Source organism: Gekko japonicus, unplaced genomic scaffold (assembly GCF_001447785.1).
Source record: "Gekko japonicus isolate JY-2015 unplaced genomic scaffold, Gekko_japonicus_V1.1 scaffold53, whole genome shotgun sequence".
NCBI lineage: Eukaryota > Metazoa > Chordata > Lepidosauria > Squamata > Gekkonidae > Gekko > Gekko japonicus.
The window spans coordinates 1579204-1604867 of NW_015162474.1; the positions used below are offsets into that span (position 1 = coordinate 1579204).

General features: G+C 44.8%; 1 protein-coding gene across 1 annotated transcript in view; it reads left to right on the forward strand.

Annotated features, from left to right (window-relative positions):
* The window catches only part of CPM (carboxypeptidase M), a 54385-nt gene that overhangs the window by 12015 nt on the left and 16706 nt on the right, over nucleotides 1-25664 (forward strand). The window contains exons 3-4 of the mRNA XM_015405714.1: nucleotides 2901-2998; nucleotides 23943-24115. Of these exons, the coding sequence (XP_015261200.1) occupies nucleotides 2901-2998; nucleotides 23943-24115 (271 nt within the window). The remainder of the gene's footprint in view (nucleotides 1-2900; nucleotides 2999-23942; nucleotides 24116-25664) is intronic.

The window sequence follows — 25664 nt, forward strand, 5'->3', positions numbered from 1 at the left end:
TTACTTCTCCCCCACCCACATTGCTCCAAGCCTTTTGCTGTCACCTCAAGCCAGCTGATAAGGATGTCTGAGGTGCTACAACCCATCCCTGTCAGCTAGTTAGTCAGTGGTGGAAGCTAGAGGCTTCAATAAGAGAGTGTGGGAGACATATGCTTTCTGCTCCTGAAGGCTGGGAGTAAACTGTTGGAAAAGGCAATGTCTGGTGTACATTGAAGAAGAGAAGAAGACCCTGCAGGGGGCAGCAAGAAGACAATTAGACAGGATAGTGAGGTCAGCACCTTCTCTCCAGTGAAGTGTCATTCCTTGTCTGTCTCCAGATTGCTACTCTTAAGGCAATTTCCCCCTTCTTTTCGGAAGTGCCACACTCAGTCTTACCCTCTCTGTCAGCTAGAGACGTAGTTAGGAACCTCTCTCTTTCTCTCCTCTTTCCTATTATGTTAATTCTTAAGTAAACTTTTATCTACTCTTTAATCAGGTTGTGCACCACTGCTGTGTTAATTACTCTGCCAACATAAATAGCCTGTCCTGCACACACTGTGCTCTACTACCTGCGAGCTCTTTGGGTTTTTAACCCCCCCTCCCTTTTTTTAAAAAAAAGTGTTCAGTTTTCCTGTAGATTTTTTTTTTTGGGGGGGGGGAGGGTTGGAAAAATCTTCAAATTGTACATGGTCCCACTCTCATTGTGTAGATTTTTTAAAAAAATGTACTTTGGAATTGTGTTCAGAATTAGATATAAGTATTATCATATAATAAAACATTTATATATTGTACTCCAAAGTTAAGGCAGTGAGATGTTCAATTGGTATATCCGGAAGCTGTTTCCAGATCCTAGTATCACAGGACTGGATGACTTTTCTGTTGGAAATGTTTCCTAAGTCTGAAAGGCTGCAGCTGTATTTAAAATGTCTTGTTGCAGGTGGTTCAAGTTTTTGTTTAATTATGATTAAGTTTGAACATAAGATCTAATTGATCTTTTAAATTTTGTTGTATCACAAATACTCTTGTGTCTATCATCTACTATTTTCTAGATAATCTTGTATTTCATTCTATATCAGAACCATGCATACTGCAATAAAGGATGCAGTAAAGCTAGTTCTGTGATGCAAATTCAGTCCTAATGCAAGCAGGGAGAAGGATTACTATAATAACCTGTTATTCCCTTGGCAGAGCATATCTTTGTTCTACCTAGGGTTGCCAAGTCAAAATAACTTACCGGCAGGGGAGCCTCGCCGGTAAGCCACTAGGTATAGATAGGGACTCTGGAGCAAGTGATGCTCTGTCATCTTGGTGCTTTGGGGGGTCAACAGTGGGATGGCTTCTAATGTCCTGGCCCCACTGGTGGACCTACTGATGGCACCTGGTATTTCTGGCCACTGTGTGATACAGAGTGTTGGACTGGATGGGCCTTTGGCCTGATCCAACATTGGCATCTCTTATGTTCTTATGTTCTTATGTTAAAATTGCAAATAAGAAAGAATCACCTCTTAGCCTCAGTATTTCTCACCTAAAAAGACTGTGGTGTAATTGGTTGCTTGTCATCAAATTTTTGTGTAGCAATTTTTAGGGTTGTTTGTTGGAATCTGTGATGTGAATTTGTATGTGTACAGGTAGATACTCCAATTTATGTCATGCAGCAGGTAACAGTGGGCAGCTTCCCCACCACCACTGCAAGACCCATTTAATAATTTGCTGTGCCCCCCGGAAGGAGCCTATTTGTAACTGGTTCTTACTGTTGGACCCCAAAGCTCTGGCAAAAGAAAAAGAAACTATTTGATCTCTCAGACCTGAAACCTGACATGTTCCAGTGTATATCAGTTGTTGGCTGTTAGGTACTAATACTGGGCTGCTATCTCTGGGCATTAGTTTTTTTTCCCTACTGCATTTTTTTTTAATTAACCGAAGCATTGAAAAAAGGCATCCTTATCATTTTTGCCTTGGACATTAGCTGGCTTTTTAGTTCATATAAATTGTTGCAAAACAAGCACTAAATTAAAACATAGTTGGCTCTAACATGAGCTGAGCTAAGGTGAGACAGGTGCCTCCAGAGGAGAATTTGGGGTGCCATTAATGGTGGCATAATGGGAATGTGGCTATGGTACAAGCCGCTAAGAAGTTTTCTTGCATCTGCCCCATTGCAATGAAAGGGAACCACTTTCTAGAGGTTTAAGCAAGTCCTAGTTGAAATTGTGCCTAGTTTTAATTGCAGTGGATGGAGAGTGCCACTTGAACTTTCCATTTCAGGCTGCAAGTGACTGGCCCTAACTTGAAGTCAGTCATTAAGTTTTCAGTTGTCTTTAATGTTAAGTATTTATCCCAGCTGGCCTTAAATAAATTTGGTTTTACAGTTATTCTCAATGTCGCCAAATGTCTGACCAAAAGTTAATTCCATGTCTTGTTTATAGATGCTTGTGCCTTACAAAGTACTTTGCTGTTCTTTAATAAGCCTGTTAGTTGCTTTTATTTGTTATTATACAGCCAATTTCATGTTGATATCTTTTCTTTTTAAGTTTTCTATTTATAGAACAGTGAAGTTAATTTAACTGTAAAACTGGGTAAATATTCCTAAAGTGTGTCGTTCTTTTAAAAAAGGTTATAGTGTGAAATTTTATTTTTAGCAACTTTGGAAAAAAGTTTGGCTGCCATCCTGTAGCCTTTTACCCATGCTTAAACCAAATGGATTTCACAAGGACTTGCTTGTAGCATAAAAATTGCATGGCAGTTTACAGCCTTGTTGCTTATCATGGAGGAAATGTGATTGAGCCAGTATCTTATCTTTGTAGCAAAAAAGTGGCACGGGGAATTAGTTAAACCAAATGAGAGCTAGAGTTTGTTCCAACCATTCATTGTTTTACTTTGTACTGTTTCATCAATGTATATAAAAATTTCTTTTCCACTTAAAGGTAGACACCTGTGGGTTCTTGCTCTGGGAAGGTTCCCAACCCAACATAAGATTGGCATTCCAGAGTTCAAGTATGTTGCTAATATGCATGGGGATGAGGTACGTCTACTACTTCAATTGTTGCAGTTTCCTTTACAGCCATATTTGCCAGTTACTTTGGAAGTAGCCCAGTTTGTTATATATAGAATATTTCATTTAAAGACCTCTAAGTCCTACCAAAATATTAGAGGTGGATTAATAATACATTTTTTAAATCTAAAAAGGCATGCATAGTTGTTGTCGCTTTAGGGTTGTTGTTGGGGGGAGCAAAAAAGATGTATTAAAGCTATGATCAAAAATCTCTTGCACATTACATTCATATGATATAACTTTTACGATCATTTAACCTATATTAGGCCTTTTTTATTTCAGTTGTTATCAACTACAGAGGGCAATAATAAAGAAAGTTGTGCATATCACCAGAAGAATTCCCTAGGGCTTCTAACACACTGGGAATTAATCACAGTGATTGGCAGGCTTCAAGAACTCTCCAGTGAGAGGGTAATAGATTGTCCTGACTGGTGTGCCAGAGCTCCTTTATTCTTGTTACCATAACTGAAACCTGCATATGGTTGCAATAGTATCTCAGGCTTCAGTTCATTATAACAAGAATGATTTAATTGTGCTTACAAAACTGTGTGGCCAGTATGTGGTAGGACTGTAGTAAAACCAATTCTTCCTCTTTGTGCTTACAAGTGTCTCTAAACTGAAGAGGCCTGGGGCTTGGCTTTTCTTATTCTCATTTTTTCTCTTTTATTTTCAAATATATTGCTGCTTTTTTAGCCTTTCCAAATTTTCTTTAGAAAAAAATACTGTCAACACATTACATGTTTAGTTTATTTGATTTTATTATCAGACTAGCTCGATGGAAGTAGATTCCCATTGTAATAAGACAACTGAATTTTCTACCTTTGGTCAAGTTTTTTTGAAAATGAAGCAGTGTTCTCTCTAAGTCAAGTTAGTGTGAGCAAGCTCACGATTTCTTAGCCTCTGGCTCACACATTTTTCTTTTAGCTCAGGAAGGAGGGCTCCAGAGCAAACTAATTTATGCAGCAGCCAAATCGCTTGCTCACGACTTTAATGCTAGTAGCTCACAAAGTAGAATTTTTCCTCACAAGGCTCCACAGCTTAGAGGGAGCATTGAAATGAAGTTGTCTGTTATGTTACAGAGATTTTATAAGTAAAAATCATTCATTTTTCCACTCATAAGAGAATAGATATACCTTAAAACATTAATATTGACAGGTATCAAGACTAGCTGACAAAAATTCTAATAAACATAATGTTTCTAGGGAAATGCAGAATTTATTCCCTGTACTGTAGATACAAGTAGTAGACGTACCTCATGACTACATTCTAAGGATACCAAAGCTACTCATTTATTAACAGCTCAGCTGTCAGTGGATTAGTCATAGAAACAGTATAGTTCAGTGACCCTCAATATGGCACCCTTTGGCATTGTGGTGCCCAGCGATGTATCTCTTGGCACCCACTTGCTTCTTACTCAAAGCAAAGAGCCAATCCTGGCTATCCTCTCCCTCACTGAAGCAGGAAGATTAAGACCCCAGGAACCCCATTGGTTCTTTATGGAACACCCATTTAGAAATAGCTGCTCCTTTCATCTGGCTTGGTAATTTTTAATTGTTCAAATGGGAGCCATTTTGTTATTGGTCCAGCTTCCCAAGACAGCCATTTTGTGATGGCGGCCACTGGACTTTCTCAAAATTTTAGGAGTGCCCATGGGTTTAACATATTTGAGGCTCCTTCTATATTATTTATGCAGGTTTATTCACCCTCTGAATGCCATTTGTTTTTTTTTTCCTGCCTTCATAAAGGCAGGGGGGAAATGTAATAATAATAATCTGCTAATAATCTGTTACCTTCCTACCCTTGCCTGACCACTGGGATGCACATAAATTCTTAGAAGACTTTTGTAGGAAATGCTTTTGTGAAGGTGGGTATAAAATATCATAACAAAGCATAGCTGTCTGGGACAGTATTCTCAGGAAGATGTCCTACTGTAAAGTCATTCTTGCTCTATGTTTTATGAATAGATAGACACATTTCTTTTTTTGTGTGTGTGTACCTGGTTTTGCCTTTTTGACCGCAAATGGATTTTGGGTTACAGGAAGGGATTTTTGCTTGGGATTTTAATGGGGTCTAAACTGCAGGCATCTTGTGAGAGGAGGGGGATATCTGGGGAGTTAATCTACTGGTTTTATAGAATCATAGAGTTGAAAGGGGCCATACAGACCGTCTAGTCCAAGCCTCTGCCCAATGCAGGACCAGCCTTAAGCATCTCTAACAAATAGTCATCCAGCCTCTTCTTGAAAGCTGTCAGTGAAGGGGAACTAACCACCTCCCTAGGCAGCTGATTCCAACTTTGAACCACTCTGACCGTGAAAAGGTTTTTCCTAATATCCAGCCGATACCTTTCTGCATGTAATCTAAACCTGTTGCTTCGGGTCCAGTGCTCTGCTGCCAACTGGAACAGCTCCTTGCCCTCCTCCAAATGACATCCTTTTAAAATGTAACATTTTAACATTGATATTTAAGCTGTCTTGAGCCACAAGAAAAGGTGAGATATAAATATTTTAATAAATAAGGAATTCTGTAGTGAGTCAGCAAGGAGTCACAGAACTTCCCTAGCAATTAACAGTGCAGTCCTCTGAAGAGTTACTTTATCATAAGCCAGTGGGTTCTTAGGACAGGTGGTGCAGAAATGTTCTAAATAAATAAATAATCTAAAATTCACCTTTATAATTCACCTTTCATTTAACCAGGCAATGAGTATTAAGCTAAATACACAGTGTACATTTTATGTGGCCTAATCTTGCCCACCTCAGCACTTCAGGGTTTAAAAGGAAGTAATTAATGCTAGAGATTAGAAGACATCTCAAATACTCTCCATTGTCTTTTGCTTACTGAAAACCTGGAAAATGCATGTGTTCTAATTTTATGTTCCACTGGAGTGAAGACAAATACAGGGTTTGTTTGTGTGCAGAATGAAAGCATACAAGTGAATGCATTTGTTCTCAGCTGTATGGCTGGTATTGTCATCCCCTTCAATGAAATCAGAGCAACTAAGGTGCTAGGCCAGTGACCACACATGATCATTAAAACAGTTTGACTAAATTCACATGTGCTGCTTAAAGTGCTTTTGGGTCTGTTACTGTGGGTGTGCATGAGTGAAAGAGAGCTGCAGTTTTAAACTGATGGCCCTGCAGAAAGGTACATTTACACCTGCATTTCAGCCTTCCTTTTTTGGGATACCTGTGAATAGATGTGCTCTATCTGAAGCAGGGCCGTAGCCAGGATTTTTTACTTTGGCGGGCATTTAAATAAGTCAGGGGGCACCCCTGCACATGCACACACACACACACACACACACACACAGGCTGTGTCAGGAACAACGAGAGAGTAAAAGTTTTTTTAAAAAGCTCATGGGCAGGGCTGGAGTAGGGAGCAGATGTGCCCTGTGGCATGCCTTGCCCGCAGCCAGCCAGAAGTACACTGCCAGCAGGCAGGGCAGGGTGATGGCTTGGCATGGCTGTGGCATGCAAGAAAAATAAAATAAACTGGCGGGGTGGAAAGTCAGGAGGCTTGGGTGGTAAGTTGGGGGGGGCCAGCCCTGAGATGTCCCACTATAGCTACGGGCCTGATCTGAAGTGCATTTTTGGTACTCCATCCAATTTGTCCTATAGCTGTACACATTTGAAATTATTCTTACATTTTGCCATTGTAGAGAAATATCACTTTGGTCACTAATAGCAATAATGGCATTGCTCTCTACCCAGTTTTTCCTTCCTTCTCATGACTGGGGATACCTGTGGCCCTCCCACTTCCTTCACTGTCTAGGTTGGAGAGAAAGCCTTGTCAGTTTTATTAAATGCTTCAGGTTTTTAAAATTACAGTATTACTAATTCTGTTGATTTACTGGCTGGATGCCGTAATAAACTATCTCCAGTATTACTATGAACATCACGCTCATAAACATGCCCGTTTTTTAAATTACTCCTCCCCCACAACACACAAATTAACATGGCTTTCTTTGATTTTGTCAATTTCAGTAGAGATTAGAGAGGGTGACACTACAGGAAATAGTGACGGGGCAGGCAGGTGAGTAATGCTTAAAAGAGTTTTTCTGACTGTCCCCAGTCCCATCGTGTAGGGTCTAAGACCAAGTCTAGTTTATTTTATTTATTTATTAAATTTGATTTTAGATCACCTTCCCCTGGAGGGACTGGGCTCAGGGTGGTGTACAACCTGATATCATATAAACATTGTTACAAATGAATTAAAACCAATAAAACATATCAGTACCAAAAGATGGCATTAATTTTTTCTAATGGTATCCCTGGCCTCACAGGAAGGCAGGAGGTGGCAGTGGCAGAAAGAATGGAGCCATCGCTGTCCTCAACTAAATGCCTGATGGAACATCTCTGCCTTACAGGCCCTGCAAATAGCAGCAGAGCTATAAATAGGATTAAAAGCCAAAAAAGCCGCTGAAAAGGCTGCTAACAAAATCCTGCAGCGGAGCTTCCTCTCAGGGTTCACACTGCAGTGCCATCTTGCAAGAATATGAGCCACCATCCAGTTTGAGGAGACAGAGGTGTGTACTCCCACAACAGCTGGAAAGGATGTGTGGAGATCTTTAAAAATATAACTTGTAAAAGGTGGTACTGCATATTAGCTGAAGCAGAGTAACATTCTGAAGAAACTATTACAAATCTCACAAATGCTTGTGTAATTTTGGCCTTAATTTTTTTAAGCTTTTCTGTGTGGGGGAGAGTACAAGTCCAGAATTATATATGCATTTGCAAGATTTTAAAGATGTTCTTTCTCTTATTTTTTGATTTATTCCATCCTTGGGAGAAATGTATAGTTAATGTTCTGAGAGAAGTCTCACAGTTTGCTGAAACCAACTGTTCAGATTCTGAGGCAATTTAGAAATAGCAGTCATATCTGTTAAGGGATTGAAAAAGTTGTTGTTTGCTTTAATATACTGTTTCATTGTTATTTCCTTTAGCTTCCCAGTAGGAGAATGCTGTTTGGATTGCTTTTGCATGGATGTCACAAGCACGTGTTAGCTGGTGTCCATGATGTGCAGCATATGTGAACTAAGTGATCCATGGGATCCCTTTTCATTCTGCAGTTCTGTCTCTGGGTTGTTTCTTGTCCCTTCCTTTGCAATGCATGCTACAGTTTCCAGTTCCTCTCCTATCAATAGGTGCATCAGGACAGAGGAAGAGAAAACTGTCCTTTGTTCCCCTTCCTCACCAGAACAGTGTGTGTGCATGCAAGCATGCACGTAAGAGGGAAATCCAACCTAGGAGTATCCTCGTTTTCTTTCTTTGTCACTAGAATACAGATCTGAGATTAGTTTGAACAGGTTAAACAAATTCATTAATAGATTTATAATGATATTATTTTACTTCTAGTTTACTCTTCAAAACTCAGTTTAATTGAGCTCATGGGTTAGTTGTGTACGCATCACATACTTTGTAAGCAACATTTCTTTCAGAGAGGTAATTTTTTCAGCTAGTTAGATTTTGGTTTTTAGTCTGGATTTTTCTGTGTTTTGATCCCGTTATGTAATAATTTGTTTATATGGTGTCATGTTTATTCTGTAAAAGGAATGCTTAAACTAAAGCATCACATCTATTCTTGTGGTTAGTAGAAATCTCTCTCAGAGCATCACAGTAATGATCATCTGGGCACCAGAAGTAAACATAATTTGGTTAATTTTTTCCAACATTGTAAAGAATGGGTTTTTTTTGGAGAGGAATACACTGCAGTGGAGGTAAAGGATGAATGTGCAAAAAAGAAAGAAAAAAGAAAGAAAAGTTAAGTATTCTGCTTACACAATGAGCTCTTTATCCATCCTAGAGTTGTTCTCAAGTTTCAACCTGAAGTCAAATTACCTGGATAAAGTCATACATTTTGTAGATGAAAACAGAAAATTAATAGCACAATAGTGATGCTGAAAAAGCAAGAAGAGCACTTCACACACAGGGTTAGGTTCACACACAATCACGGACAGAAATACTTTACATACCTTGGGGCACTGGGTCCCTTTGGTACTGTGGCAATAGAGGAATGGAAGGAAATGGAGATTAATTAGGTGGCCACTAGAAAAAAGGGAGGATTTTGAAAGGTGAACTGTCACTAATGAATTCACTAAATCGGAGCTCTTTCCAGCCTTCTCCAGATGTTGGGCCTGCCCTCTACCCAATACTAGCCATGATCTTGCAAGTGACTGAAGCAAGCACAGACTAAGTTTTCCCAGTGTCTACTTTTGCACAGACTGGTCTTGTATTTTTTAAACGCTTTCCATACCCAGCAGTTTCTACCTTGTGTGCAGTGTGGACTGCAGCTACTCTCCATAGATTTTGAGATCTGTGCAGCTGCATTTATGCATTGGGCTTCTTCTATTGTAGGGAGAGAAGCCATCCATATGTACATTCTTTGGCACACTGAAGAGTTTTCCCCTTTAAAATAAAGGGCAGTTTTATTTTTTATTTATTTATCCTTAGATTTGTATCCTGCCCTACCCCAAAGACAGTCACAAGTATAGGAGCTCTATGTGCACAACGAGTGCATGTGGAACTCTGAATCAATGTCGACATGGTTTGGAGATACTCTCTGCAATAGTAATGTTAGAAAAAGGAATTTAGAATTCTCCAAATAAAGAATATGAGATTGTGAAGCAGAAGTGACAATTTGAGACTGCTATTTGGGAAAAACTGTAGGCTATAGGTTCTAGCAGTTTGGGGATTATGGAAATCTGGGAGATTAGAAATCATACAAATGCTGGCAGCTGTAGTAACCCAGCACAGAGGGGGAGAACCTGGATATGTGTGGCTGGGATATTGCAGCAGGGGGTTTAAGAGTATTTTCTGTGGCTGACTCAGAAAAAGGGCATGGGGGATTTACACAGGTGGGTGTCATAATCAATAAATTACTACTGCAACACAACAGTGGGGCTGGATCATAAAGAGAAGTGAAGAAATCTCTGAAGAGTTTTCTCCTTTTATTCAGTGTTGTTAAAAATAAGCAAGGCCCAATGTGTAAATGTTGTACACACTGACCAGCAGCAAGGCTATAGCACAGTACTGAGCTATTGTTAATTGGCAGGCTCTACCTTGCTGACAAAGGAGCATTCTTTATAGCAGCACTTGGCAGGGTCAAAATGAGCACAGCTTTTTAAATGTACTGTGACTCATTCCAGGAAAACAAATAACAAATCAATTTAGAGATGTTTGCATCTCTCCTGTGAGGGAAGCAGTTAAGGCAATTATTCAATTTGTATTACTTAAATAAATATGATTAAAGTATTTTCAAACGGCTAGGCTTATCCATCATATTATTTTTTACTTTGTTGGAGTGATGCCTCAGTGAACCTATAATCTAGCTCTAAGTAAATTGAAGTTGGCCCATATAAGGAGTTAATTTTCTTCTCCGTATTTTCAGTTTTAAAAATGAAAGGAGAGGAAGTGTGCATCCATCCATGAATTTAGCAGAGTAGGATTTTGCCACTTTCCCCTCCACTGGAGCCCCATGCAACCCCTAAAATTTTGTTCCTGAAAGTCAAGAGGAACAAAATAGCTGGCAAAATGAGAGTCTGCAATAGGAAGGACAAATCAGCAGAAGTCATTGGCCCCTCTTCTGCAAATGGAAATGTTGTTCTGTCCAAAGAATGGCTTTGTTCTTTCTAAAATGTCATTGGAAATAGGATTTAAGAAGGTTTTTGTCCCAAATTAGACACCTACCCCAAGGCAGGGCAATACTCACCCCCAGAGCATTGCATGCTATCTACAAGACATTGCCAAGAAAAAAGAGAAGGAACAGTGTAGAACGCATAGCAATAAATGGCTGATGCAGTTTCATTGCCTTTTAAAATATAGCATATTTTATACATCCAATTTGATTTTCCCGCCACTGTACCACACACAGTTAATGCTAATGATACCCAGCACTATCTTTCTGTACCTGCCTTCTTTCTCTTTGGTTCTTAAAACTCTTTGCAATTATCTTGCCAGTATTTAAGTTTGGAAACCAGAGCATTAACTCACTATGCCAAAGAGAAATTTACTAAATGTTCCCCTAAACATTTACTTTTTCCTTTTTGTTTCTTAGTAGACAGCATCACTGTAGGGTTTTCAGCAAGTTGAGACCTTGGCATTGTCTTTGATCTGTCCTTCTCGTCCTTGGCACATACTATTGCACTCTCTGTGATGTGTCTTTTCCTGTCTGTTGACTTCACTAAAATCCTTATTCAGAATCTCATTGTTTCCCATTTTTATTACTGTGAAGTTTTGATCGACAGTCTTCCTATCTCTTTGCTTAAGTATTGCTCTACTCTAAATGCTTTTGCATAACTTTTTCTTTCTTTTTCTTTGAATAGTATTAAGTTTGTTGTCACTCACTCTCTTTATTGTCCAATATTATGTTTAAATGCTTTTTCCTCTGTTTATGCCTCTTCATGGTTTTGTCCCTTCCTTGGACCACATTGGAAATCTCTGACTGGAGTTCCCACTTCTCAAAACTTTTTAAGATAAGGTTCTGCCCCCCCCCCCCAAAATATGTCTGAAATGCTAGGAGAGAGGGATTAATTCTTTATTTTCAGCCCCCTCCCATTCCTAATGTGGATTGGCCTTGGTGGGTGCCATTTGGCCCTCAATTAAGTGCTACACCATACCATTTAAGTCTAAATAGGGATGTTACCTGTTGTCCAGTTGGAGTGGGAGCATGACAGTATCAATGATACAAAAAACATGAACATTAAGCCAACATCATTGTGAAACAAATAATCTCCAACCATTTATATTTATTAGTTAAAGCTAAGAGAATCCATTTAGACCTAGATATTAAATACTACTACTCTATTCAAACTAGCAGACTGAGTGTAGCAGCTGTTTGCTGTTGCTGGATTGGTTGAATGGTTATTGATGGTTGGCGGCCTGAGGTACAGCGGAGGCCTCAGCTAATTAATGAACAGGCAACAAATCCCAGTGCTCTTGGGGAGAGGGAAGTATGGCGGTGGGTCCTGGCAACGCGGCGCAGGCGCAGCGGAGCCGGACACAGACAGAGCTGAGCCGGGGCTACCGCGGGCCGTGCGCCAGAAGATCAACGCCAGGAAAGGACTGACCGCAGATGCGCGCTGACCCAGTGGACCACCAAGGAGAGCCGAGAACAGCGAACCCACCCGGGTGCTGGTAGGCAGCCCCACCCCTCGAAAAATGTGGCCATAGAATTAGGAGCAAAAATCTGCGCTTGCAGCACAACTGTAAACCACTCTGAGACCTCCGGGTCTGAGCGGTATAGAAGCCGAACGTTAAATAAAATAAACAAATAAAATTAGATGGAAGGACGTGGAGAAACGGAGAAGCTTGGCGCCCTTCCTACCTACGACCCATCCCAAGGGTGGCCGGCAGTGGGGCCAGGATTGAGATCCTCTCTCCGTCATTGGTGTTGTGCAATGCCAGGTCTATCAACAATAAAGTTGAGGTCCTTCGGGACTTTGTACAGGAACAACAGGCTGACCTGGCTTGCGTGACCGAGACGTGGGTGAGGGAGGGCGAGACTGTAGCTCTCGCCCAACTTGCCCCCCTGGGATTCTCGGTCCTTCATCAATCACGGACTAAGGGGCAGGGGGTAGGCGTGGCCTTATACATTCGGGAGGCTTTCTCCTTCAGGGCGCTCCCGCAGATCACAGGCGTTGAGTGTGTGTCGGTGTGATGATGGAGGCTGTGGAGAGTTTGGCTATTTGGCTGGTGTACCGACCACCTAACGCACCGGCCAGTAGTCTGTCATCCCTGCTGGAGGCCGCATCAAGCTGGGCGCTGGAGCACCCCAGGCTAATTGTCTTGGGTGACTTCAACGTCCATGCTGAGGACGTGACCTCCAGCCGGGCTATGGATCTAGTGTCATCCATGGCGGCAATGGGACTCTCCCAGTTTGTCTCGGCTCCCACACATCTGGCTGGTCACATGCTTGATTTGATCTTTGCGGCGGGGGTTACGGTGGACCGCATTGCTGCCTTGGCAGTTCCATGGTCAGACCACCATGCCCTGAGGGCCCGTCTGAATGTCCCGCGTCAACCCTGTTTAGGTGGTGAGCTGATTTGGGCTCGCCCGCGAAGCCAAATGGATCCTATGGATTTCCAGATGGCTCTGCGGGATCCAAGGCCCCCTGGTGGTTCGTTGGATGAGCTGGTGGAGGACTGGAATGGTCGACTCTCCTCAGCCATCGACAAGATCGCTCCCCGGCGCCCTCTCCATACTTGTGATAAACGAGTGCCCTGGTATACCCAGGAGCTGCGGCGGCTGAAGCGAGAGCTGAGATGGCTAGAGAGACGGTGGCGTCGGGCTTGCGACGAAGAGTCAAAAACATCCTATAGGGCGTTTATGAAATCCTATGAGATGGCAGTTAAGGCCGCAAAGAAAGAGTTCTATGCGACCTCGATTGCGTCTGCTAGCTCACGCCCGGCCCAATTATTTAGAGTAATTCGGTCTTTGACAGCTCTGCCCTAGGGCAGGCACAATGTTAGGGAATTGGATTTAGGCTGTGAGGCATTTGCGAGCTATTTTGCAGATAAAGTTTTGGCCCTCCGCCGCAACCTCCTCACCACAATTGATACAGTTAGGGAACTTGAGGCCCCTTGCATGTCTTTAGTACCGGGTTTAGTGAGTTTTGACCCACTCAGCCTGGAGGAAGCTGACAGGTTGCTCATATCTGTGCGCCCAACCACATGCAATCTGGATCCGTGCCCCTCCTGGCTTGTTAAAGCGGGCCACAAGGGGTTTCGAGGTGCTCTGCAGGAGATTGTCAACAAGTCCCTTGTCGAGGGACAGTTCCCCAGAGCACTTATAGACGCTATGGTCCGCCCTCTATTGAAAAAGCCATCTTTGGACTCGGCTGAATTGGCCAACTATCGGCGGGTGTCCAATTTGCCCTATTTGGGCAAATTGATTGAGAGGGCGGTGGCGACTGGCGACACAGCTACAGGGCTACCTGGATGAGGCTTCTGTCCTCGATCCCTTCCAGTCTGGCTTTCGCCCTGGCCACGGGACAGAGACAGTGCTGGTCGCCTTGACGGATGACCTCCGTAGGCATCTGGATTGAGGTGGTGTGGCGGCACTGGTGTTGTTGGACCTGTCGGCTGCGCTTGATATGGTCGACCACCAGTTGCTGGCTCGCCGCCTCGCCGACGTGGGGATTCAGGGGCTTGCCCTTCATTGGTTTGTCTCTTTTCTCCAAGGTCGGGGACAGAGGGTTGCAATCGGGGATCAGCGATCCTGAAGGCATCCCCTTGAGTGTGGGGTACCCCAGGGAGCTGTGCTGTCCCCGATGTTGTTCAACATCTACATGCTCCCCCTTGCCCAGATTGCCTGGAGGTGCGGGCTTGGGTGTCATCAATATGCAGATGACACCCAGCTCTATCTGATGCTGGGTGGCCAGTCGGACTCTGATCCCGAGGACCTTCATCGGGCGTTGCAAGCTGTGGCTGGTTGGCTCAGGCTGAGTCAGTTGAAATTAAACCCGGAAAAGACGGAGGTCCTGTGCCTGAGTCGGACCGGTCTGGGGTTGTGGCTCCCGCTCCCGGCCTTCGACGGGGTGCCATTGGTGCCTCGGCGTGAGGCTAGGAGTTTGGGGGTGCTCCTGGACTCCTCGTTGACAATGGAGGCCCAGGTAGTAGCCACTGCCAAGGCGGCCTTTTATCATCTGCGGCTGGCTCGGCACTTGGTCCCCTACCTTGACCGCGAAGACCTGGCAACTGTGATCCAGGCGACGAGCACCTCGAGGCTTGACTACTGTAACGCTCTCTACTTAGGGCTGCCTCTGTTGCAAATCCGGAAGCTGCAGCTAGTGCAGAATGCTGCGGCCAGGTTGTTGTTGGGCCTCTCTAGGCGAGACCATATTTAGCCTGGGTTGCAAGCGCTGCACTGGCTGCCGATAGCATACCGGATTCGCTTCAAAGTGCTGGTTCTTACCTTTAAAGCCCTGAATGGCCTGGGTCCAGGTTACCTGAAGGACCGCCTCTTCCCATATGTTCCCTCAAGAGCACTCCGATCGGGGAATTGCCATCTCCTGGTAATTCCGGGTCCCCGAGAGGTTAAGCTTGCCACTACTAGGGCCAGGGCATTTTCGGTGGTGGCTCCTACCTGGTGGAACAAGCTCCCGGAGGAGATCCAGGCCCTGCAGGACCTTGTGCAGTTCCGCAGGGCCTGTAAGACGGAGCTCTTCCACCAGGCGTTTGAGTAGGAGCCGCCGCCGCCACTATCCTACCAACAAGATAGTATGTCATCGGCTGCCCTGCGAAGGTGGGACAGTTATGTCCAGGCTGAAGTTTGCCAGCTTAGCGGGGAGACCACATACTGGAAATGGCTGGCCACCAAGTTGGAAGATTGTCCCCACCTTGACTGATGATGTAGCATTGTGTTTTAGGTCGCTTACTGTGGTTTAAATATTGTATTTTATTGTGTGTTTTATTGTATTTTAGATCCCGGCTTTGCCACTTGTGAACCGCCCTGAGCCTTTGGGAGGGCGGTATAGAAATCTAATAAATAAATAGTTGCCAAGCAATAAGTGTTAAAGAAGCTGAAGTACAAAACAAACAAACCCCACCCCCAGTGTGTGTCTCTTTCTGATTCTCTGTATTGTTGAATGTGAGTAGACTAGACCCAAGATGTAGGGCAAAGTTGACACTTATAAGCGGATAAGGAAGCTTGATGCCAATCTCCACCTAAGGTGGAGATTTTACAAGATCACTTTATGACATGGTTTGTCCTATCTATAAAATATAAGTAAGCATATCCTAACCGACATACAGTCTTATACTGCTCCTGAGAACCTGCTTTGTTAGTCTGACTGACATGTTCACTGACCACCACATCAGAACACAATCACCAGGGACAGAAGGAACAAGAAAAATATCACAATGGGAGCTAGAGATGGGTTCTACTGCACCCTTATGTAAACAGAACAAGTGACATTAAAGTATTGCTTTATACACTTTTGACCCTTCTTTAAAAAAAAAAGACAGCTCTGCTTTCTGTACCATTTCTGCATTGGTCTACTTCCTTTTCTTAACCTAATATAGACTGCTTACAAACCTAGGACAGAGGAAAGGGTTGTTTATTTACCAAGCAGTTACTTTTTACAGGAAACCTGGATGGAGCTGGCTGGCCTGATCTCATTAGATCTCAGAAGCTAAGCAGGGTCAGCCTTGGGCAGTACTTGGATGGGAGATCACCAAGGAAGTCCAGGGTTGCTACACAGAGGCAGGTAGTGGCAAACCTCTTGCCTTGAAACACCATAAATCAGCTGTGACTTGACAGCACTTTCCACCATTAACTTTTCAAAGTGAGCATAACTATTTGGTAAATTGGATGTCACATTACTTTGACGGGCAGTAAAGAGGTTTACTGTACATCTAATGCAGATATGTAGGGAAACTATCATATTTATTTCTTTTCTAGATATTCAGTAAGTATTCAGTCATAAAAGTTTCCTCTAGGGCAGTGATACCTACTCAGTGGCTTGGAAGTTACTTGTGACTCTTCTTAGCGCCATTCCTCAGTATGATACCTGCTCTAATATTTCAGGAAAATGGGCAAGGCCCTTGCCCAGTGGGGCTTCTGGTAGGTAATTGGTTCTTGTCTTGAAACAACTACAGCTGGAGAAATGGGTAAGCTGTGAACCTGCCTGAAGTGCAGGCCTCATGCCAGGGATGGAGGTAAATGTCATCCTTCGAGTTGACAGTAGTTGAGAATGTGGTTCTCCACAATCCACAGAGTGAGTACCACCACTCTATCAGATTAATTTAATTTTGATGGCTTCATCACATTTTCACCAATTTTTTTCTTTCCCGATGGGGGTTTCCCAACATGCTTGCGCACACACATACACGGGGGACTGACAAGGACTTGCATGGGGCATCTCATTTCCCCTCCCCTATTGTTTCCTCTTTCACTTCCCAGATAGCCTCCATAACCTTTCCCCCTGTCTTGCTTCCTTTTCTTGTTCCCACCCACCAGCCAACCTATCTTTACCTGCCCTCATAGATTCAGCTTTCCCTCCTTCCCTTACCCTGGCAGCCTCTATCCAAGCAAAGTCTGGTCAAGTTTCTCCTGTATCCCCCTTCCCCAGACTATTTTTTATTTCCTTCCTCCTAGTAATACTCATCTCCTCACCTTTCCCTGCTTCCTTTTCTTTCTCCCACTCAAGCTACCATTATCTGCCCCCCATCTTCAGCAATATTTATTATTCATATACTTAATTTATACCCCACCTTTCTCCCCAAAATGGGTAAGCTGTGAACCTGCCGTCTTGCAGGCTTACATCATTCTCCTCTCTTCCATTTTGTCTTCCCAATAACCCTATGAGGTGGGTTAGGCTACATGTGTGTAACTGGCCCAAGGTCACCCAGAGAGTTTCCATGACAGAATGGTGATTCGCACTTGGGTTTCTCCGATCCTTGTCTGAAACTCTAACCATTATCCACACTGGCTTTTGTGGGGTGGCTACTTTTGAACATTGATGAGTCATGCAAGTCACATGCTGTCAAGTCACTTAGGGTTGCTGCCAGGCCTGGTCCCGATGTGTTCTCCCTCAAAGGTCAAAACAGCCCTGTACAGGTACATTCCCCCTGCCTTTTACTAACAGAAAACATGGACTGAAGTTTGACAATACTGTTGTGTTTTCTTAGCAAGCCCCATAATGGCCACTGCAGATGGTATTTGTTGTTTCTTAAAAGTACAAGCACTGATTCTATTATTTTGGGTTGGTTTGTTTTTTTAAAAACCCCAATGTATTTTTTTAGATTTTGGATTTTTTATGCAAACCTGGGGCTTAACCCTAACCTTTCCCCACATGGTGCCTTGTCTGATAGTCTGCTTGAAGACTCACCCTGCTTTGGCCTCTGCAGCTTTCTGGCTCAGTTCCAAACTCATGTAGGACTAGTTGGCCTTTCCCTCTCAATATTAACAGTCCTGTGGGTGTTCTTTGGACACAGTAGGCCAACATGATTCTCAGTACAAATGGTAATAACCACCCTTTCCCCATGTCTCTCTAAATTACTCTGTACTGTTTGGAAGACTAGAGTTCCTACTATTGAGAGTGAGATCAGTATGAACCTTATTATAGATACTAGCACGAGCATCCTGCTCTCAGTGTTGGTGTCCCCCCTTTGTCATTTATTCAGTGACCCAAGCCCTTGGCCATTATGTCTCAGGTTCTACTGCAGCCAAATTTATTGAGTCTACTACTGCCTGTGTTGGCAGCTATGGTGATTTGTTCCTTAGTTCTCCACTCCACCACTCCACTACTGTCTAACCTTCTGTGAAGCTTGCTGATTCTACTGTTCAGCCTAGGATACAACAAGTGGATGGATCAATCATTGCTCAGTCCCACCTTGATCTCAACAGACATCTTCTGCATCTTGAACCGATGACCTTGAACTTGGAGTTTCCAAGGCCAATTCCTCAGAACTTTCATCCTGTGATCAAGTTGCAGGATAAAACTCAGTCTTTCCACTGATGACACACAGGTGCAACCTGGACATAGGTGTTCTGTTCACACCTCCTGTTGCACATTTGGATACTTCTGTGTGGTGTGTGGTGATGGCATGGATACAATCAGCCAAACCTGACCATCTCAGAAAGGAAACTCCATATCAATCACCTGGAGCTTCTGCCAGTGTACAAGTCATTTCTGCCTTCAACCTTGCTCTGCAAGTCAGAGTGGTATATAAGTAGCCACATAAAACATGGCTACCATTTACTACATCAGTGAACAAGGAAGAACAGCATTGGCCACCTTAAACAACTAGCCTGCTACCTGTTGGACAGATGTATCAAGTACAACTACATTCTGAACATCATTTATGTCACAGGCAACCACAATACTCTAGCATCAAGCCTCAGCTGCCAAGGCACTGTAGCACACAGACGGGCTATGATAGAGAAATACTTGCAACCACTTTCCCATCATTGAGGAACATTGTTGTAAATGTAAATGTATCTGTTTGCCACCTCAGTCAACACCAGAACAGATGTAGATCAGCATTCTCTAGCAGATGCCTTTCTCTTTTGCTGGTGGGTATGTCATTTCTATGCCTTCTCTCCTGTACCTTTCATCACCAAAGTAATTAGAAAGATTGACTGCATCCTCATCACTCTTTGCTGGGTGCATCAGCTGTAGTTCACCAAGGTCCTTTAGGTGTCCATGGGCAATATCTGTTGTCTTCCCAGGGGTTCCAGATTTCCTGTCACAACAATCCGGCCCGACCGGCAGAGGGCGTAGCCATTCTGGTGGGGGGCTGCCTTTGCCTCCATTGAAGGAGGAAGAGGCAGCACGTAAGCCGGGGTGGTAAGCACCAATTAATTACTTCAGGCGATAGGAGTTTGGCCAGATTAGCCTTTGGGTTGAGCGACCCAGGGAAAATACGGCACTGTAGCACACAGACCTTGGTGACTGCATGGATCAATCGGCTGCTTAAGTTCTACGACTTGGGGCTGGATCTCCAGGGCATGTCTTTCGCTGTGCCCACCAGTGGGGAGCCACACAGGTTGGCTCAAGCTGGGGGTGGGTGGCTCCGCATCCTACGACTGGGGAAGGGTCAATGCTGACCCCTGGCCCGGATCGTGCCACTTCACATATTTGCCCTTGCCGTTATTTTCAACTGTGAATTCAATAAAGTGGCCCATAGTTATCCCACTTTCCGTGTCTGACTCTTTATTCCGAGTATGGGGGCAATGGGGGAGGATTTTACAACCAAACTTACTGAACCTGGTGGCTTGGCAGATCCTGCTCCCAGATGCTTTGAAAGGGGTCCTCCTCAATTTCAGGAGACCTTCCACTGGCAAGCCTATGACTGTCAGTGGAAGCAATCTTTGCTTTCCATCAGCTGGTCCTCTGCGTTCCACTCTAGAGTACATACTCAATCTCTACTCTCTAAGATTAGTACCTTCATCTCTTAGGGTACATCTGCCTGGCATCGACCGCTCAATTTTCACTCAAAGGATTATTTCACTAAATAATCCACTTTCAGTGCACTTTCCAACGAGTCCATTCTGCATTGGCTTTTCCCTCCATTGTTTTAGCAAACTTTGGAACAGAAATTCCCCTCTGCAAACTTTGGAACAGAAATTCCCACTTTGTTCCTTGGATTTTTATGGTACCCTACAGACTGCATGTTGGTTTCACTTCCTTTGATCATCGGGTTTTTATGGTACTTCTGTGTAGATTTATGGCCATTTTATGGCCATTCAGGGGTTACTGCAGTCTGTATGGCATTGGCCCAGGGTATTGGAATGTGGTTTTGAGCTGCTTCTTTTTCTGTTCCAGTGTGGGTTTGGTAAAACAATGGAGCAAATGCTAGATGCAGAATGGGCCTGGATTTTACTGTGTGAACTGGCAAAATCTAGGCACTATGTCCTAGATATCAGAGCTAGAGTGGATGCATCCTTTGGCAGAGCTATGCTCAAGTATCTTTTCTGCTAAAAGCACCTTTATACCACCTCCAGGTATGTCAGCTTGCCAGTCTTACAGCTATCACTGTGATGCATGGAAAACATTAAGTACTAAGAATGGGTTACTTAACCTGTATGTTTTTCTTTAAGTACTCATTTAAGCGTTCATACAACCAACCAACCTTCCCCACAATAGGTGCCTTAACTTGCTGTGGCATGCTCTTACATTTTGGAAGGAACTGAGGGGCACGGTATGATTCCTTCCCTTTGGGCATGCACAGCCGGGGCTGCATTTCAGAGGGGGAGAGGATTATTGTATGCAAAAGCTAGAAGTTTCTGGGAACCAACTGAATGTCCTTGCCATTTTAAAGTGATTTGCTACAAGGCTTGTAGCGTGGAGCTCCCCCCCATCCCATGCCTTTTTAAGTGCCAAAAGAGGTTCCAGCAGATGTTTTGGCACTTGAAAAGGCATGGGATGGCGGGGGGGGGGGAGCTCTGATCTGCAGGTCCCATCAGGATAGGTCTTTTGAGGCATTTTAAAATTACTTTAAATGGCAATGCTTAGTTTAGTTTGGTTCTGGATTGTGGCTTTTTGGAGGTGCAAAGCTGCCCTTTAAAATCATCTAAGTGCTGTGTAAACAGGTAATAGTGTAAACAGGTAATAGACTGTGACGGATTAATTCCTTACAGAGCCAGAGAGCCTTGAGTGACAGGAATTTGATTGGTTAGCATTAGTTGACCAGAGAAAGACTTGAGAGCTGAATGCTGAGGAGAGGGCTGTCTGATTTAGCCCTGACTGAGAAGAGTCTAATACTGACAGAGTCTGAGTCTAGCCCTGACAGAGAAGAGTTTAGTGCTGACAGGGTTTGTGTTTAGCCCTGACTAAGAGCAGTGTAGCACAGTTTAACACAGACGAAGTGCTAGGAAGGTTGGCAGGAGTGGGTAGTTATGTAAAGATTCCCATTTAGGCCAGAAAAGAGGATGTGGGAGATGAAATTCCCTATCCAGTTGGAAAAAGGAGATCGCTCTGAGGAGTGGAATGATCCCTGGTCAGACGTGTTTAGAAAATGCCTTTTAAATCCTGAAGAGTCATAGGGGAAAAACTCAAGAGTACTGGTGTGTTTAGTGAAGGAGTTTGGGTACTGGACAGAATATCCCTGCCTTCTGGAAACCAAAAGAACCAAATACGCTCAAGAAAGTATACTGGAGTGTTTAGGAACCACTGAAACAAAAGCCTCTCCTCTTAAAGATTCTAAGTGAAAAGCTTAAGAAACTCTCAGTTGCTTAAAACATATGAACTGTAGTCTGTATCTGTACAGATGTATTTATTTATTTATCTATCAGATGTATACCCTGCCCTCCCTGCTGGAGCAGGCTCAGGGCGGCTTACAAAATTAAAACACATAAATAACTATTAAAACAATCATAAAACCTTCTAAAACAATCCAAATGATGTACAGTGGTAGTGCAATTGGTCTGGCAAAGTAATGCTAATGATATTTGGCAACGATGGCAGCAGTTGATGTCTCGTCCTATTGATCCGCTCCTCATTCTATTTCTTTTTCTGTGGCTGGCTCAGGCTGTTGATGATGACTCCGAAGGGCAGGGCTTGCCATTAGTTATTGGGGGGGGGGGCTGATGGAAGAGGTCTGTCTTGCAGGCCCTGTGGAACTGCATAAAGTCCCGCAGGGTCCTGATCTCTTCCGAAAGCTCATTTCACCAGTATGGAGCCACCACCAAAAAGGCCCTGGCCCTAGTTATAGTCAGTCTGGTGTCTTTGGGTCCCAGGAGGGTCAATCGATGTTGGGACCCTGACCGCAGTGCTCTCTGGGGAACGTGCGGGGAAACACGGTCCCTCAGGTATATCGGCTCCTGATTAACCTCAGAGTTCTTTATTGATTTACCTCAGACCTTTTACCCATGATTTCACCTGACCTTTCCCCTCTATGTTGAATAAATTATGTTATTTTTGAACTTTAAAAAGCCTCTTGCGTGCCATTTCAGTAATTTAAGTTAAAGAGGGAGACCTTGTCCTTTCCCTCAAGTCCCTGGGCTGAGCCAGCAGCAAAATATCATACAATGATAGGGTGGGACAGCCATTGTTCTTCACAAAAGAAGAAAATAGATACATAAGGCTGCTCAGTCAGAAAGGGAGAGAAAAACAGAGGGAAAATCTTGCCTCCGAGGGAGGGAAGTGGGATGGATCATCCTAAAAGCCAATCAGTGTGAATGCACAAATGATCATTTGAAGAACAACAGTTATAGGTAAGCAACTTGTTTTGCCTGTGACCAATTCCCCATTAAGAAGAACAATGTGTTTTCTATGTTCTCTCCGTAAGTCAACGTTGACTGTTATCCCAGAAGCCAAATCATGTCTGGTGGCAGCTGAAGGACAGAATTTGTAGGATGCCCACAGAATTCCAATCGGAGAGATTTTTGTTATGAAATGGTACAAAGTCCAGGCCAACTGTGTGGAGTAGAGTGTAACAAAATAGTACATGCAATATACAGCTAACATGATACAATGTTCCTGCTTTAGAAAATGCTCTCCTACTTTAAGCACACATTGTGAGGTGACCACTATCTGCTGTACCCCCTAAGTAGCCAAAGTAAAGTTCATACAGGCAGTAGTTGCAGAAATCTAATAATGCCTGTTGAAAGTTATTGCTAACTAAAACAGCTAGTCCCACTGTGAATGCTGTCTCTGCACAATGTATTTAGGTCTGTAGGCTGCTGTAGGAGTATGTGCCGATTATCATGTGGTGACTGTAACATGAAAACCAGTCTGGCCACAAATATAGCTACAGGAGTATTAGTAGTACTCCCCCCATCCCGCACCACAGTAGTTTTTTAATTAAAAAAAACTTGCCAGGTATTTGTGCTAATGGACAGAAATGCTCACTTTTCATGTCAGTACAGTTGGGACAATGAGCACTTTGGCTGGAGCTTTCAATGTGCATCAGCTCTGTCAAATACCTACACAGTTTAGTCACCAGAAAAGTGGTATCTGACCAGGGTGGCCTTAGTGATTCTGAGTCCTTGGACAAAAGTCCAGGATGGAGCTCCAGAATGAGTTCCACTCTGCTGCTGGACCCCCCACTGGGGCCAAGCAAGGGGTGGCCCTCACGGCTTGCGAGGTGGGCGGGAGCCACTGCTGCCACCAGAAGCCAGGTGCCTGAGCCCCAGTTGTGGCAGGTGCAAACAGCTGCAAAAGCCTGCTCTTCTCCCCCCCCTTCCCTGGGGGTGAATGGAGTGAGGCTGTGTACAGTCCCCCCGCAAGAGTGGAACCTGGGATAGCTGCCCCTGTTGCTCATTGGCTAAGGTTGCCCGTGACGCTGACCATCATATTTTTTTCCTGACCAGATTAGTAACGTGGTCCATTAAATTTGTTCACTTGTTTTGAGAGCTTAAAGCTTTGCAATATATATACATTATGTATGATCTCTGCACCTCAGGGCAACTGCAACCTGTGCTCCTTATTGTCAGTTGCATTTAAAAACACAACAACCCTTTGCTTCTTAACACAGGTAGTCGGGCGGGAACTGCTGCTCCATTTGATAGCCTTTCTGGTGACCAGTTATCAGCATGACCCTGTAATTACAAAGCTGGTTGATAACACCCGGATACACATCATGCCTTCAATGAACCCTGATGGATTTGAAGCAACAAAAAATCCTGGCTGTTACCCCTTAGAGGGCAGGTAGGAATTCAGACTAGGACGGAATGGAAAAATTGGGGTGTGTGTGTGTCATAGGGAATGCTTTTAATATACCTTCAAGCCCTGCATCACATCCACATAGGAGAGCTAGGCTCTCTTCCGTTCCTGGGGCCTTGAACTTCAGGAAGTCTTGAAATGGCATCTTTCTAGGAGATGGGCTGTCTTCATCCCTTCTGCATGTCTCTCTGACCCAATCAGCCTCATTAGTCTTAGACTGATTCCCCTATCCCAATGATTGATCATTTCTCACCCTTGTTTCATTTAACACTGAGCCAGTGTGGTGTAGTGGTTTGAACAGGACTAGTAAGTTACATTTACAGCCTTAGTTTATTCCCAGTTTCAAATCCCAGTTTGTAGGAAGAAAACTCCAGTTTACCTAGGCACCTCTTTTTGGACATCAAGGCAAATTAGATCTTGATTCAAGACTTCCTGTTAAATACTGGGTTCTGGACACATTGCAGTGAACAACTCTACTTTATTGTGTCTAGGAAGAAGGCCTGTTGTGGGAGTGAAGACAATGGATGCTAGGCTGTCCATTGGGGCGTGGGCCGCCTGGCCTCAGCCCTCCCCCCCACCAGCGCCACCAGATCGAGACCCCCCAGGCCAAGCCACCGGGGTTTGTCCCGCACTGCAGAACAGGCGCAAGCTTGGGCGCCTGGCCGCGGGCCCCTGCCCTTGCCCATCCTGGCTCGTTGAAGGCACCCAGCTGGGCGCCCGCCGACATGGTGGAGGGCCTGGCGGACCAAGCCGCCCAGCCTCATTGGGCAATGCCTCGGGTCCCCCGCCACATGGGCCAAGGCCCGTGACCTGCCCTCCCCACTTACCAGGTCCTTCTGTTTCCTCGCGTCCGGCACAGAGCCGGACGGCACACCCTTCGTGATGGGCTGGCTGGACCGCGGTGGCGGCTCGAGGCCGCCCTGAATGCCCCGGTGGCCCCCCCACCGCCTCAGCGGCCCAAGGTTGAGACAAAGGTGCCCGTCCTGCTGGGTGGCCCACCTTTCCCACGAGGCTGCCGCTCTGGGCCGGAGTGGCCAAGGCGCTCCCGGCCCCTTCCTTGCTTGGCTGTCCTGGCAGCTGGGCCAGTTGGGGGTGGGGGGGCCTCTGGGCGGCTTCTCCTGGGCAGGAGAACCCAAGGGGGAGAACCTGAAAGGGCTCCCTGGGCCCCTGCTTGCTCGATGACCTCGGCGGCTGGGCCGGGATGGGGTGGGGGGGATTTGGGTGGCCTCTCCTGTCCATCCGCCTCGGCGGGAGGGTAGGAGAACTAACGGGGAGGGCCACAAAGGGATGCCCGGCCCCTTCCCGGCTTGCTTGCCTCAGTGTGCGGGCGAGGAGGGGGCGGGGGGCCTCTGGGCAGCCGCTCCCGCTCGGCTACCTTGGAGGTCTTTCCACTTTCCCAAGCGCAGGCAGGGCCAGCGGAGGGAAAGACCACCAAGCAGGGCTCTCAGACTCCCCAGCTCAGGCCGCGTCGGGCGAGGGAAGCGCGGTGCGGCCGCCTCCCCTGTCCCCGAGCACAGCCAGTGCCAGCCGAGGG